Below are 16,751 nucleotides of genomic sequence, written 5' to 3'. Positions count from 1 at the left end.
AAAAAGTGCCTCCTATTTTCTGGTCTGAATGCCCCTTTATCTAATCTCCATTTGTGACCCCTGGTCCTTGTTTCTTTTTTCAGGTCAAAAAAGTCCCCTGGGTCGACATTGTCTATACCTTTTAGGATTTTGAATGCTTGAATCAGATCACCGCGTAGTCTTCTTTGTTCAAGACTGAATAGATTCAATTCTTTTAGCCTGTCTGCATACGACATGCCTTTTAAACCCGGGATAATTCTGGTTGCTCTTCTTTGCACTCTTTCTAGAGCAGCAATATCCTTTTTGTAACGAGGTGACCAGAACTGAACACAATATTCTAAGTGAGGTCTTACTAATGCATTGTAAAGTTTTAACATTACTTCCCTTGATTTAAATTCAACACTTCTCACAATATATCCAAGCATCTTGTTGGCCTTTTTTATAGCTTCCCCACATTGTCTAGATGAAGTCATTTCCGAGTCAACATAAACTCCTAGGTCTTTTTCATAGTTCCCTTCTTCAATTTCAATATCTCCCATATGATATTTATAATGCACATTTTTATTGCCTGCATGCAATACTTTACACTTTTCTCTGTTAAATGTCATTTGTCATGTGTCTGCCCAGTTCTGAATGTTGTCTAGATCATTTTGAATGACCTTTGCTGCTGCAACAGTGTTTGCCACTCCTCCTATTTTTGTGTCGTCTGCAAATTTAATAAGTTTGCTTACTATACCAGAATCTAAATCATTAATGTAGATTAGGAATAGCAGAGGACTTAATACTGATCCCTGTGGTACACCACTGGTTACCTCGCTCCATTTTGAGGTTTCTCCTCTAATCATTACTTTCTGTTTTCTACATGTTAACCACTCCCTAATCCATGTGCATGCATTTCCTTGAATCCCTACTGCGTTCAGTCTGGACATGGGGAGGACCCAATGGAGTGAAGAATGAAATTGACTACATACTCACCAACAAGAAGCACATCGTACAAGACGTCTCAGTACTAAACAGCTTTAACACAGGAAGTGACCACAGACTTGTAAGATGCAAAATACACCTAAACACAGCACTGGAGAGAGTGAAACTTGTGATGACGAAATCCAACACAATCAATGTAGAAATGGTCCAGAAGCAAAGCCTGGTGTTTCAACTGGAACTGAATAATAGAGTCAGTGCTCTTCAAGATCTGCAAAAAGATGAAGCAATCGAGGTAAACAAAATCTATAAGGAAGTGATGCAAGTAATTGCAGGAACATCAAAAAACATAAGTACAAAATGCAGCCAGAAGATCACGCAAGAGACAAAAGTCCTCATGATGAAAAGAAGGAAGGAAACAAAACAAACAGTAGCTCTGAAGTCAAAGATTGAATACATTGAGCTCAGCAAGACAGTAAGAAAACACATTACTGAGGATATATGGTCATTCAACTGTAGGTTGGTAAAGAAAACTATTGAAAACAAATGAAGCATGAAGCAAAACAAAGACTAATCGTCAGGAAAAAAAGATTTTAGCAATCAAACAAGAGGACGGGACTGTCATCAAGAACCACAAATTGATTTTGAAGAGAGTCGAAGACTTCTACAGAAAATGATATCAAGATGAAAAGATCAGTGTAGCAGATGATGAAGACAAGACGGAAAACACGCAACCCGAGGAAGAAGATCCAGACATTCTACCGGAAGACGTGAAACATGCTGTCAAACATATGAAGACAGGAAAGACACATAAAGATTGACATCGTGAAAGAAGGAGGTGAAGAACTGACAAAAATACTGTCGCATATTTTTACAGATTGTATTAAGCAAAAGAAAGTGCCAATGACTGGAACAAAGCATCGGTGATACTTTTACATAAGAAAGGAGCGAAAAGAAAGATTTTTTTTTTTATCAAGATACTCTCCAACAGACTTCAAGAAAAATTTGATGGCACAATCAAATGAACAAGCAGGATTCTGGAGTGGAGTTAGCACAGTGGATCATCTTCAAGTTGTAAAGTAAGTGATTCAAACCAGCAACGAGTACGAACTACCACTTTGCTTGAGATTCATTGACTATGAAAAAGGCTTTGACTCTGTACAGAGACTTGATCAGCACCATATACAAGAATGCAACTTCCACAATAAAAACAGTGACAAAATCAAGATTTAAAAAGGAGTTTGTCAAGGAGATACAATTTCCCCAAAGCTCTTCACGGCCACCCTAGAAGACATTTTCAAAACAATGGATTGGGAAAGTAAGGGGCTGAAGATCAATGGAGCCTACTTGAATCACCTACGATTTGCTGACGACATCCTCATATTTACAACGTGTCCAGAAGAATTACAAACAACAATACAAGAAATACACAAGGCTAGCATCAAAGCAGGTTTGAAAATGAACCTGAAGAAGACTCAAGTCACGTTCAATAACTATAAAATGGGTCTTTTAAATACTCTATCTTGATTGGTCAAAGCAAGTCACATGGGGGTGTGAATATTACATCATATTCCCATGGGTTGAAACTTTTTTTCAAAAAGGGGCGAATCACTTTAGATATCCATACACCACTAGAATTTTAAAAAATAAAAAATCGGTAGCCATATTTAATTTATCTTAATAAACATGACTAGACACATTTAATATATTATTTTGAAAAAAACGGTAGCCATATTTAAATTCGCAATAAAGATGACTGACAAGGTATATCGATTTTGATCTTTTGGGAAACCAAACTCTAGATGAGATTTTGGATGAGACTGAATCAGACACCAACACCTATTCAAGTGGTGAAATAAAAGTAATACTGCTAGACATCGAACTTACTGAAGCACAGCTTTTGGACATAGAAAAACAAAATGAAAAAAATACACAGGAGTCCACTGCCTGGGCATTGGGTGTGCTTTTTATGCCACTGTCCGAGTATTTCAAAATGCAATCAAATCTTTGTTACCACTGTGAAACGGTAGCGGAAATCTGGCATGGATACCTCCTGTCACTACTTCCGGATCACAAAGGATGATTAAAAAAATAATAATAATAATAATCTTCCCCAACACTGTCACCTGACACTGCCGCAGGTCTTCTGAGAAAGGTTTGTTTTGATGTGCAACTAAACATGGCCAGACGTGGCAAAGAAGCTCTGTGTGACTGTCCTGCTGCACTTCCTCAGACAACCACAAGGACAACAATGACTCAAACACCACGTTGCTCGAAATCGCTTGCTGCAGCTGTTCAGAATGAGCATCTAAAAAAGGGCCTGTAAATCTTCAAAGCTGCAATTTCAATGGCAGTGTTCAATTTAACATCTATAAATAGGGCTTCTTGTTTTTAATCAGTTCAATGTTTATTAAAATAATAATAATAATTTAATTAATGCATTTTTGGTTTTATTTTTTTATATTTTTTAAGTTTTAAGGGACTATTTTTTAGGTCAAAGGCAGAAGGATATTTAATAAAAATTACTTGTTTGTTAATTAAAACATGTTTATATATATATATATATATATATATATATATATATATATATATATATATATATATATTAGTTAGTTGACCCATTTTGTAAGCGCAACAAGGCACTTCAGGGTGTAGGATAAACTCTAATATCCACACGCCCTGGGCCTGTCGTGCCTTATTGCTTACATATACCACTCCACAGGCAATTGAAGTCAATGAGATCAAGCTTGATGAAGTCAATAACTATGTATACTTAGGAGAGTTAGTTTCGTCAACGGAGAACCAAATGTGCAAAATCAACAGAAGAGCAAAAATGGGCTGGAGTGCCTTTGGAAGAGTAAGCATGGTTCTGAAAGGGAAGCTACCCTTATGCCTCAAGAGGAAAATTGGAACTTAGGGTCTTGTCCTGTTTTTGCTCTTGTAATATGCTGTTTGTTACAAAATAAAAAATAAAAAATGATCACAAAAAAAGAAAGATTTTTTTAAAAGCACCGATCTCAGCATCTATTTACTGTAATTTTATTCCACAGGTAGGGAGAATGGAGACAGGAGAGGCGATAAAAAATAATAAAAAAAAAAAACATGGGTTAATAGCAAATACCAAATTTAGTCCAATTGATAGGTGAATTGCAACGTTCTATTTAAACCGGTTTAATTAAAAACGAATCTTCAAAAAGTCAAAAGTTTTCAATTTAAACGTGTCAGCAGTGGTTTCATTTGACCCCTGTTGCAGTCTATTATAGTCCATCCAGCAGTAGGTTTAACTGCGGTTTTTCCAACCTCGGAGTAACACTGCAGTTGAAAACATTGTTGGTGCAGCTCATGTTATGCCTTAAGCTATGTCACTATAGATGTTTGTATTGTGCGCACATTTTAGTTTCGTGAATATGATTTATATTTAGTTGCTGTTGAATTTGATATTTTAACGTTTGTTATTTTTTCAGGGGTTCTTTACATAGAAAGGACAGCCTCAATCAGCTGATACACAGGTGCGGGTGAGTGCGTTTTCATGTTGCATTGCCCCAAAACACGCTGTAAGATATATGTGCGCACACTGTATAAAACATTTGAAATTACTTTGTGACAATCCGTTCTTCATATAGGAATGACACCTTTAATGACTGTAGACATCTTTCTGAGGTCATTATAATAAATAGAAATACGTCATTGCTCCAAACTTTTATGTATTTTATTTTCAGAGACATTTGGCTATGCAGTATAAACATCATAAATGGGCACGGCATATAAAACAACCTTCATTAAAAACCCTATACAGTATTGCCTAAAGAGAAACGTAGATTCATTATTGATCAATCCTGTGTACAACATTACTCCAAACTTTAGCATCACTTTGACATTTTTATGTAGGCAATAGACATAAATAAGTTTCACAGAAATTTCAATTTTCACGCCAGCAATGGGCGATAATTTGCCTGTAATTAAAAATGCTTTTGTCGTTGATGCCAATTGGATCCACACAATAGGGGGCGCTGTGGGCGTATTTATCCAGGACTTATTCCATCCCAGATAACAGCTTCAAGAACAAGAGGCATTTAGTTGAGAGGTTAAATGAACAGGGGTTTAAAAATGGCAGACTCCATAGCTGCACGTTTGTCTTTCCAGGAGAAGCAGATATCTCTGCTGACCCAGGAGATCGGGAGGCTGCGAGCCGCGGCCGGGGCCGAGGGAGCCGCCTTATCCGCCTTATCCGCCTGCTGCAGCCCGAGCAGCCCTGAGCTGGAGATCCTGCGGACCGAGAACGAGAAGCTCCGGTATCAGATCGTGCACCTGCAGCGGAGCATACAGGCAGAGCTCGCCCGGGAGACAGTCGCGCAGGACGGCAAGGAGGCTGCGAAGAAAAACGAAGGAGAAGCAACAGGGAAACCGCAACTGGAGAGGGGCAAGGACAAGAGAGTGGTCGAGAATAGCACACAGGTACCGCCACCAGGCAAACTGTGTACAGTCCTGTATTCATTAATAATAGTAGTATTGACAGTGGTACTGTAATATTAGTAGGCAGTGCAGTGCCCGTGACCATGTGATCATTCAAATACAGTATATATAGCTATACAGCTGTCCAGAGTAATGCGTGGGTCACGTGAGCTTGCGAGCGAGTTCTAGATATCTGTGTCATCTGTTAAGCTAGCCGATATACAGGTACCGCACTGCAGTCTATTCAGCACGTCTTGTGCCACAATGGGCAGCACTGTAACAGTGCGTTGGGTGTGGAACTCTCCTGAGTCTGATCTCCAGATCGCCTCATATACAATATCTATCACCTTTGAGACTGTTTCTATAAACACGTCCAGCATTTGTACAAGCACCTGCTAACCAAGCATTTATTTAATCCCTCTATCAAAGGCAGGGCTGCTGCCTTGCCCATCTTAACTGAAACTGACTTTCTAACTGCAGCTGGGAGATGCAGATTCTATGCAAATGGCTTTCTTCATATAATCCCAATGTTACTGTAGAGCTGTTCCCTTGCCAGTCGAAGAGTAAATAGCTTCTAATGCTAAATGGCGTTTTATTGATTTGGCATGCATGCTGTTTCCAATAGAGAAACAATAGAGAAACATGCTGTACACAGAGACTTGTACAGCATGTTTCTCTATTGAAGAGAACTCAGAAGCTTCAGAAACAGGGAAGAGTAATGAAAAAAAGAAAAACATGGCATTGGACACAGTGACAGATTACCAGGGGCTGTTCAAGAAGGGCTTTCAAATGTTACTGCATTCCGAATCCCTAGACTAGTCCCATTCATTGTGGGGTTGCCACCGTATGACCCCGAGCTTCTTGTGCTGCTTGCAGGGCCCTCCCGACACCTCCAAGCAGAACGAGAAAGACAAGAAGGAGAAGAGAGAGAGCAGCGGAGGAGAGGGGCGCTCGAGAGAGGTAACGCCGCTAGCTGGGAGGGGAGATAAGTCAGTAGCGGCTAGCGAGGTCAGAGCACAGGAAGGACACCTCCACTCTAGCAGCTAGCGAGGTCAGAGCACAGGAAGGACACCTCCACTCTAGCAGCTAGCGAGTTCAGAGCACAGGAAGGACACCTCCACTCTAGCAGCTAGCGAGGTCAGAGCACAGGAAGGAGATCCCCACTCTTACTACACACACACTTGTTTAGATTACAAATTAGAATGGAACAGTGATATTTTTCATAACTTTATTTTTTGCATGTGACCCCAGTGTTATCTCCACTTGCCTGCACCTAGTCATTTTTTTATTTGATTTTTTAAAGCAGCATTTCCAGTATTTCAGTTTGTTTTTTAAATTGTACTTGGTACTGGTATGGGAAAGCACAATTAGTTTAGGTTGAAATAGAGAACATCAAAACACATGTTGTGTTTAGGCCTGCGTCTTCAATGATGCGCATGTACTGTATCTGGCACATTTTTATTGCTTTGTGTTTTGGGGGATTAAAAGAGTGATGACCAGTGTCTTGATTTACATGACTGCAGGTTCTGCTGAGAATATCCAGGGTCTTGTAACGTTTTTAATTGTAACATTACTTCAGCATATTCCTGTGCCACTGTTTTAAACACAACCCATCCCAGTGTATTTCTGTAGGTCTCATGGTCTCATTGCAGCTTGACCATTGCGGTCAGTTTGAACTGCAGCGAAGCTCTCTACCACGAAGCAGCACTCAGCAGTCTGTGAGATCTCTTCATATTCCTAATTGAAGTATAAAATACAGGCAAAGAACTAAACATCTTCAGCAGAGGAAAGGGCCAGCTCTGAGATTGCTATTGCTAATGGGAGGCAGGGTTTGAAACTCTCCTTCGCCCTGCAGCCAGCCCTGGGTTTCAGAACCTCCCTAGTTTAGGTATATTATTAAAATAGGCCCCTGATAAATCTCATCACAGCATGAATTAATCACACCCCTAGAGTTACTAACAGTAGTTGTTCATGCAGCTATAAGGGAGGAACAGTTTGTTTCACATCAGACTCCTGGCTCCTGATCTCTGAAATAATACACTTCGTGGAAGCTGGTACTGAAACCCTTAGCACTTCTTTAGCAGGTAGTTCATTATATTTAAGTGGGACAGATTGTGGGTGAAAGTCAGTGAAAACTAGTTTTAGGCCATTGATGCTTGCAGAAGCTGAGCGGGTGTCCTGTGTCTTCCTGTCAGCTCCACCCCTGGCCTGCATACATCGAGGAGCGCTTGAAGCTGTACGAGGAGCTGAAGAAGGAGAGCGACTCCATCCTGGCAAGCAGAGCGGCCGCCCACAGCAAGCCCATCACAGTCACACTGCCTGATGGGAAGCGAGTGGAGGGCCAGGCCTGGGGGACCACACCCTACCAGATTGCCTGGCAGATCAGGTACCTCCTGAAGATGAGTGCTGCTCTAGAACACAGCCTCCCCTGAACACACATTCATTGTGCTGCTGTAGAACACAGCCTCCCCTGAACACACATTCAATGTGCTAGTCTAGAACACAGCCTCTCCTGAGAACACATTCACTGTACTGCTCTAGAACGTAGCCTCCCCTGAGAACACCTTCATTGTGCTGCTCTAGAACGTAGCCTCCGCTGAGCCCACTTTCACTGCGCTGCTCTAGAACGTAGCCTCCCCTGAGAACACTTTCATTGTGCTGCTCTAGAACGTAGCCTCCGCTGAGCCCACTTTCACTGTGCTGCTCTAGAACATAGCCTCCTCTGAGAACACCTTCATTGTGCTGCTCTAGAACGTAGCCTCCCCTGAGCACACATTCACTGTGCTGCAGTGTAAGTAAGTGGGTTCCTATTACCTGTCAAACATCTGTATTTGCATTATTCTGTCTCCCTTTCTTCCTCAGATAAAACTTTAAATCTGCATTGTTGCTTGTTTTGGAATGACGTTGTTTTGCTGCGTACATGTGGTGATGGTTCCAGAATTCATTTTGAAAAGCTGACACCAGTCAGCTGGCCTCCAGGGGCACGTGCCTCCTGAGCTCCATTCCACACTTGCCCAGGCCCTCTCAATCACACAGTTCATGAAGTAATCAAACATCAAACCAGGTGGCAGTGCAAATGGAGTCTGACTTGGTTCCAGGCTGTCCCTTCACTAAGATGGCCGCCAGCCACCAAACCTTCAACCCCACACACCCGTGTGCAGAGCCTGTGTTGTCACTGCTAATGTCACACACCTGTTTCACAAAACAACTGCTAGCAGCCCCATGTGATGCCTATGTATTCACTGCAAACTGCTAAGTGTCATTATGCCCTGGACTTCCCTAACCTATGCACATGTTACTGGATCCTCAGCTGATGCACTATCCCTGCACGATTGCACTACTATGTCATTGTAGATAGAACTTGTTGAAATCTTAACTTGTTGCATCCTAGTTTATATTGTATTTTAGTAGTATTGTTTGCACTTACTGTAAACTACAATGTATTTAAATATGAAGCTTGCATTGTAACCGTGTACTGCCCTGTAACACCTGTGAGTCGCCTGTGTCTCAGTCAGGGCCTGGCAGACAGCGCTGTGATCGCGCGGGTGGACAGGGAGCTGTGGGATCTGGACCGGCCCCTGCAGGGTGACTGCTCCCTGGAGCTGCTCCGATTCGACCATGAGGATGCACAGGCCGTGAGTCTCGTCTCTTTACGTTACCTTTGAGCAATGCCATGAAGAAGCAGTACAGTGTGCCAGATGAACAGCAATGTGTTTGAAACCCTGGACTGTATATCTGGAACTGAAGCACCAAAAGATAACTTCACAAAAGGGGGCCAGCGGTAATCCTGTGATCTCAGAGTGCGGTTTGGAAGACACAGGGTCAGTAACTCCTGCAAATAACTAGGTGCTAATCCATTCAGGGCCTTGTAAGTTAACAGCAACATCTTAAAATCAATTCTATACTGCACAGGGAGCCAGTGTAAAGAGGACAAAACAGGGGTAACATGTTCACTTTTACTGGTTTTAGTCAGACTTCTAGCAGCGGTATTCTGAACAAGCTGCAAGCGGGATACCACACGTTTTGGGACACCAGAAAAAGGTGCATTATAATAATCAATTCTAGATGAAAGAAAGGCATGCATTAGTCTCTCGGCATCAGATACAGAAATAATTGGTCTAAGTTTCTCAAATGCTAAAAAGGTACTTTAGTAACTTCCCTAATATGTGTCTCAAATGATAGATCAGGGTCAAACTCTTAATTTCTAGTTTAAGTTTTGATGAGAGACTGCAAGGGTCAAGCTCATGTAAGCCCACATTTCCTTCTAGTTGGTTCTGTGATCCCACTAGCATAACCTCTGTTTTATCTGAATTCAACATTAGAAAATTCTGTGACACACAGATATATACACAGTCAGACACACACACACACACACACAGTCACTCTCACAGACAGTCACACAGATATACACACAGTCATACACACACACAGTCACTCTCACAGACAGTCACACTGATATACACACAGTAACACACACACACACACAGTCACTCTCACAGACAGTCACACAGATATACACACAGTCACACACACACACACAGTCACTCTCACAGACAGTGACACAGATATACACAGTCACACACACACACAGTCACTCTGTCACACAGATATATACACAGTCACACACACACAGTCACTCTCAGTCACACAGATATATACAGTCACACACACACACAGACAGTCACACAGATATACACACAGTCACTCTCACAGACAGTCACACAGATATACACACAGTCACACACACACAGTCACTCACACAGTCACTCTCACAGACGGTCACACAGATATACACACAGTCACACACACACACACAGTCACTCTCACAGACAGTCACACAGATATACACACAGTCACACATACACAGTCACTCACAGACAGTCACACAGATATACACACAGTCAGTCACACACACACACACAGTCACTCTCACAGACAGTCACACAGATATACACACAGTCACACACACAGTCACTCTCACAGACAGTCACACAGATATACACACAGTCACACACACACACAGTCACTCTCACAGACAGTCACACAGATATACACACAGTCACACACACACACACAGTCACTCTCACAGACAGTCACACAGATATACACACAGTCACACACACACAGTCACTCTCACAGACAGTCACACAGATATATACACAGTCACACACACACACACAGTCACTCTCACAGTCACACAGATATATACACAGTCACACACACACACACACACACACACACAGTCACACAGATATATACAAAGTCACACACACACACAGTCACTCTCACAGTCACACAGATATATACACAGTCACACACACACACACACAGTCACACACAGTCACACAGATATATACACAGTCACACACACACACACACACACACACACAGTCACACAGATATATACAAAGTCACACACACACACAGTCACTCTCACAGACAGTCACACAGATATACACACAGTCACACACACACACACAGTCACTCTCACAGTCACACACACACTCAGTCAGTCACTCTCACAGTCACACAGATATATACACAGTCACACACACACAGTCACTCTCACAGACAGACACACAGATACCCACGAGCTTTGCCTTCTGGGATGTTTTTCTAAACCCTAAAAGCTGGATGTCTGTCACTATTTATTTAATAATGTGCCCTTCTGTACAGTGTATTCATTAGAAAGCAGACACGCTTTTATGAATAGAATACAGTTTCAAACTATTCTAAAGCACATCTCTACAGGAGGTTTACAATCATTTTTCTCGCCCTCATTATTCCTAGAGTCAACAAAAGCAACACAGGAGGAGGCAGGGCTTTTTCTTGTAGAGCTCCTAAATTATGGGATGCTCTGCCTTTGTTTGTCAGGGAAGCTGGGACCGTTACAGCTTTCAAGTCAAGACTAAAAACGCACTTAGTGGGTTTTAATGTGACTTTAAAATTGAGTGTGGCGGTTGTATGTGTGACATGCTATATTATTATTATTATTATTATTATTATTATTATTATTATTATTATTAGTTTATTTAGCAGACGCCTTTTTCCAAGGCGACTTACAGAGTCTAGGGTGTGTGAACTATGCATCAGCTGCAGAGTCACTTACAATTACGTCTCACCCGAAAGACGGAGCACAAGGAGGTTAAGTGACTTGCTCAGGGTCACACAATGAGTCAGTGGCTGAAGTGGGATTTGAACCGGGGATCTCCTGGTTATAAGCCATTTTCTTTAACCACTGGACCACACAGCCTCAAATGTATCGTGGTTTTTTTCTGCTATGTACTGTACAGTGCTGTGCGATACTTTTGCATAAAAAGCGCTATATACATGCAATAAATAAATATGTGACTGTGTATCTGTGAGACTGACTGTGTGTGTGTATCTGTGAGTGTGTCTGGGTGTGTCTGACTCGGGGGTGTGTGTTTCTGTGTGACTTATGTATCTGTGTGACTGTTTTTTTTTGTGACTGACTGAGTGTTTTTGTGTGACTGTGTGTTTGTGACTGTTTCTGTGTGTGTGACTCTGTGTTGCTGTGTGAGACTGTGTGTGTGACTCTGTTGCTGTGTGTGTGACTCTGTGTTGCTGTGTGAGACTGTGTGTGTGACTCTGTGTGTTATTATTATTATTATAATTATTATTTATTTCTTAGCAGACGCCCTTATCCAGGGCGACTTACAATTGTTAGCAGATATCACATTATTTTTACATACAATTACCCATTTATACAGTTGGGTTTTTACTGGAGCAATCTAGGTAAAGTACCTTGCTCAAGGGTACAGCAGCAGTGTCCTCACCAGGGATTGAACCCACAACCCTCCGGTCAAGAGTCCAAAGCCCTAACCACTACTCCACACTGCTGCCCTACTACTCCACACTGCTGCCCTTGCTGTGTTGCTGTGTGTGTGACTCTGTGTGTGACTGTTGCTGTGTGTGTGTGTTGCTGTGTGTGTGACTGTGTTGCTCTGTGTGTGTGACTTTGTGTGTTGCTGTGTGTGTTGCTGTGTGTGTGTGTGACTGTGTTGCTGTGTGTGTGACTCTGTGTTGCTGTGTGTGTGTGTTGCTGTGTGTGTGTGTGACTCTGTTGCTGTGTGTGTGACTGTGTTGCTGTGTGAGACTGTGTGTGTGACTCTGTTGTTGTGTGTGTAACTCTGTGTGTGACTGTTGCTGTGTGTGTGTGTGTTGCTGTGTGTGTGACTGTGTTGCTGTGTGTGTGACTTTGTGTGTTGCTGTGTGTGTTGCTGTGTGTGTGACTCTGTGTTGCTGTGTGTGTGTGACTCTGTGTGTGACTGTTGCTGTGTGTGTTGTTGTGTGTGTGTGACTGTGTTGCTCTGTGTGTGTGACTCTGTTGCTGTGTGTGTGACGCTGTGTTGCTGTGTGTGTGTGAGACTGTGTTGCTGTGTGTGAGACTCTGTGTTGCTGTGTGTGTGTTGCTGTGTGTGTGTGACTTTGTGTTGCTGTGTGTGTGTCTCTGTGTGTTGCTGTGTGTGTGTAACTCTGTGTGTTGCTCTGTGTGTGTGACTCTGTTGCTGTGTGTGTGTGACTCTGTGTTGCTGTGTGTGTGTGACTCTGTGTTGCTGTGTGTGTGACTTTGTGTGTTGCTGTGTGTGTGAATCTGTGTTGCTATGTGTGTGTGACTCTGTGTTGCTGTGTGTGTGTGTGACTCTGTGTTGCTGTGTGTGTGACTCTGTGTGTTGCTGTGTGTGTGTGTGTGTGTTGCTGTGTGTGTGACTGTGTGTGACTGTGTTGCTGTGTGTGTGTGTGTGTGTGACTGTGTTGGTGTGTGTGACTCTGTGTGTGTGTGTGACTGTGTGTTGCTGTGTGTGTGTGACTCTGTTGCTGTGTGTGTGTGTGACTCTGTGTTGCTGTGTGTGTGTGACTCTGTGTTGCTGTGTGTGTGTGTGTGACTGTTGCTGTGTGTGTGAGACTGTGTTGCTGTGTGTGTGTGATTCTGTGTGTGATTGTTGCTGTGTGTGTGTGTTGCTGTGTGTGTGAGACTCTGTGTTGCTGTGTGTGTGACTCTGTTGCTGTGTGTGTGTGTGACTCTGTGTTACTGTGTGTGACTCTGTTGCTGTGTGTGTGTGACTCTGTTGCTGTGTGTGTGTGACTCTGTGTTGCTGTGTGTGTGACTCTGTTGCTGCGTGTGTGTGTGACTGTTGCTGTGTGTGTGTGACTCTGTGTTGCTGTGTGTGACTCTGTGTTGCTGTGTGTGTGTGACTCTGTGTTGCTGTGTGTGTGTGACTCTGTGTTGCTGTGTGTGTGACTCTGTTGCTGCGTGTGTGTGTGTGACTGTTGCTGTGTGTGTGACTGTGTTGCTGTGTGTGTGTGTGACTGTGTGTGTTGCTGTGTGTGTGACTCTGTGTTGCTGTGTGTGTGTGTGTGACTGTGTGTGTTGCTGTGTGTGTGACTCTGTGTTGCTGTGTGTGTGTGTGTGACTGTGTTGCTGTGTGACTGTGTGTGTATGACTGTGTGTGTGACTGTGTGTTGCTGTGTGTGTGTGTGTGTGACTGTGTGTTGCTGTGTGTGTGACTCTGTGTGTTGCTGTGTGTTGCAGGTGTACTGGCACTCTAGTGCTCACATTCTCGGGGAGGCGATGGAGCGGTTCTACGGGGGCTGCCTGTGCTACGGCCCTCCCATTGAGAACGGCTTCTACTACGACATGTACCTGGATGACAGGTGAGTGAACAGGAGATGCATGTCCTATAGCTTGCCTCTTAGATAGGGATAGAATGGAACGGCCATACATGGAGCTCCTTTTCACTGAGAAAACTCGTGTTCACCAAATATCAATGAAGTATCAATTCGTTCAAATACAACAAAAGGGTTTTAAGAAGAAATGTGTCCCACAAATGCATTAACTGCCAGTGGAGAATGACTGGCTGGGATATTTGTTTCTGCCATGCTGACTGCTAAGACTGCTGCTGGGATTGTATATTCTGATTGTTTCTTTGTTGGAACGTGTTTTGCTGCTGCCGTCAGGATATCTCTATAAATAAGGTGCTTGGAACTAAATACATGTTTATTGCCAGGCTGTATCTGTGTGTGTGCTGGAGGCTGCATCTGTGTCTGTGTGCTTGAAGCTGTGTCCTCAGTCTGTGCTGTGTCTATGTCATGCTGTCTGTGTGTGTGTGTGTGTGTGTGTGTGTTTGTGTGTTGGAGGCTGTATCTGTGTGTGTATGCTGGAGGCTATGTCCTCGGTCTGTGCTGTGTCTGTGTCATGCTGTATCTGTGTGTGTGCTGGAGGCTCTGTCCTCGGTTTGTGCTGTGTCTGTGTCATGCTGTGTGTGTGTGTGTGTGTTGGAGACTGTGTCCTCAGTCTGTGCTGTGTTTTTCTCTTAAGCAGTCAGTCGGTTGCAGTCAGATGATTGTGCTGTTTGTGTATCACAGTTGTTTCCATGGCCTCTTTCAATGTTCTCTTGCTGATTATAATATTAGAAAAACATTTTGGAATTGGTTTTAGCCCCCTTAGCAATATTGATTTCTATCTCTCTCTCTTGGCCTTTCTAACTTCCTTTTTGACTTGTGTTTGTAGTTCCAAGTACTCTTTCTGTGTACTTTGTTTTTGGTCCCTTTTAAACACTCTGTAAAGTGCCTGTTTTCGCTGAATATGTTTTTTTAATTGATCTATTAAACCATTTTGGCCATTTTGTTTTAGATTTAGATTTGTCTACTTTTGGGATGTAATTGTTTTGCGCCTCTAGTACTACATTTTTAAAAAACAGCCATCCTTTTTCTGTGGATGTTTTCTCTATTTTACTCCAATCTACTTCTGTTAGTCTCTGTTTCATACCTTCATAGTTTGCTTTTCTAAAATTGTAAACCTTAGCTTTAGTCATTACTTTTTGGGTTTTAAAAATCACTTCAAATGAGACCATGTTGTGGTCTGAGTTTGCCAATGGCTCTCTGACCTCTGTTTTAGTTATTCTGTCTTCGTTATTTGAAAAGACTAAATCAAGGCATGCCTCCCGTCTAGTCGGTGCCTTGACAAATTGCATTAGGAAGCAGTCATTTGTCATTTCCACCATTTCAATTTCGTCCCTCGTGCTCCCCACTGGGTTCTCCCATTTTATACGGGGGAAGTTGAAATCCCCCATTAGTATGGCTTCTCCTTTTCTACACGCATTTTGAATGTCATTGTATAACAGATTATTTTGATCGGCGTCTGAATTTGTGTCCATTATTCTGACCCATATTGATTCTGCATTGTTTTCTTTGTCCAGATTTAACACCTGGGCTTCAAGACTATTTCTTATGTATAGCGCTACCCCTCTGCCTCTTCTGTCCTGCCTGTCTTTCCTATACAGTGTATACCCACTATTATAATATTAGTCTCCATCACTCTCAGACAACCAAGTTTCTGTAACATCTATCACATCGTAGTTACTTGTTAGTGCAGTAGCTTCAAGTTCAAACATTTTGTTTCTGAGACTTCTAGCATTAAGATAAATACATTTAATGGCTGTCTTACCTGAGTTGTTGCCTTTGTTTTGATGTGGTCTCCCTTCTGTTTTTTTTGTTTTCTCCCCCCTTCCTTTCTAGTTTAAATGCTTCTGGACCTCCTCAAGGATCCTTTCTCCTGAGTAGATTGGTTCCCTTTTTGTTTAAGTGCAGTCCGCCCCGCCTATATCGATAGTCCTATACACTTACCCGTCCCGCCTATATAGATAGTCCTATACACCTGCCTGGTAATCTTCATATATCCTGGACTGTGTGAGGATGTGCGAGTCCAGCTTCACGTACGCCTGCCTGGTAATCTTCATATATCCTGGACTGTGTGAGGATGTGCGAGTCCAGCTCCACGTACGCCTGCCTGGTAATCTTCATATATCCTGGACTGTGTGAGGATGTGCGAGTCCAGCTTCACGTATGCCTGCCTGGTAATCTTCATATATCCTGGACTGTGTGAGGATGTGCGAGTCCAGCTTCACGTACGCCTGCCTGGTAATCTTCATATATCCTGGACTGTGTGAGGATGTGTGAGTCCAGCTTCACGTTCGGTACCTGCTGTAAACCGCGGGAAAACATGGGTTGGGATATCCCACCAATTGCTGACAGTTTCCTGAAATGACCCTGAATCTAAATGTAGTGTGCACAGAAATTTCACTAGCCCTGGCACTGCATGACTCCTAGCTGCAAGTGGCTCAAGATCAGATCTGATCTCCTCCTATAAGACTAGTACGATCTTTGTGCTCAATCTATATCTAGTTATTACCTCCTCCTCACACAGCCCTGGTAACGTCTGCCTGGTCCCAAGTACTCTCTCCATGACTCTTCTCACTCCCCTGTGCAGCTCTTCTGCTGGTTCTGTGACACCACCTGGTTTCAATAAGCAGTAATTTTAACACCTAGTAAAGTTAGCACCCTTAAGTGAATATGGTTTGCATATCAAATACCTCCCT

At 42.8% G+C, this 16,751-nt stretch overlaps 1 protein-coding gene across 2 annotated transcripts in view; it reads left to right on the top strand.

Annotated features, from left to right (window-relative positions):
- Window positions 1-4,937: 4,937 nt before the first annotated feature.
- The window catches only part of LOC117398660 (threonine--tRNA ligase 1, cytoplasmic-like), a 53,596-nt gene continuing 41,782 nt past the window's right edge, over window positions 4,938-16,751 (top strand). Inside the window, exons 1-5 of one of the 2 annotated variants that reach the window (XM_033997692.3) lie at window positions 4,939-5,355; window positions 6,229-6,312; window positions 7,548-7,738; window positions 8,864-8,987; window positions 13,907-14,028. In XM_033997692.3, coding sequence (XP_033853583.2) covers window positions 4,990-5,355; window positions 6,229-6,312; window positions 7,548-7,738; window positions 8,864-8,987; window positions 13,907-14,028 — 887 coding nt within the window. In that variant the 5' untranslated portion in view covers window positions 4,939-4,989. Of the gene's footprint in view, window positions 5,356-6,228; window positions 6,313-7,547; window positions 7,739-8,863; window positions 8,988-13,906; window positions 14,029-16,751 lie in introns of both variants that reach the window. The other variant, XM_033997699.3, reaches the window with a different exon arrangement.

This window comes from Acipenser ruthenus, chromosome 24 (genome assembly GCF_902713425.1).
Source record: "Acipenser ruthenus chromosome 24, fAciRut3.2 maternal haplotype, whole genome shotgun sequence".
NCBI classification, from domain to species: domain Eukaryota; kingdom Metazoa; phylum Chordata; class Actinopteri; order Acipenseriformes; family Acipenseridae; genus Acipenser; species Acipenser ruthenus.
The sequence above is the reverse complement of the archived record's forward strand: the minus strand, read 5'-3'. Positions and strand labels throughout refer to the sequence as shown.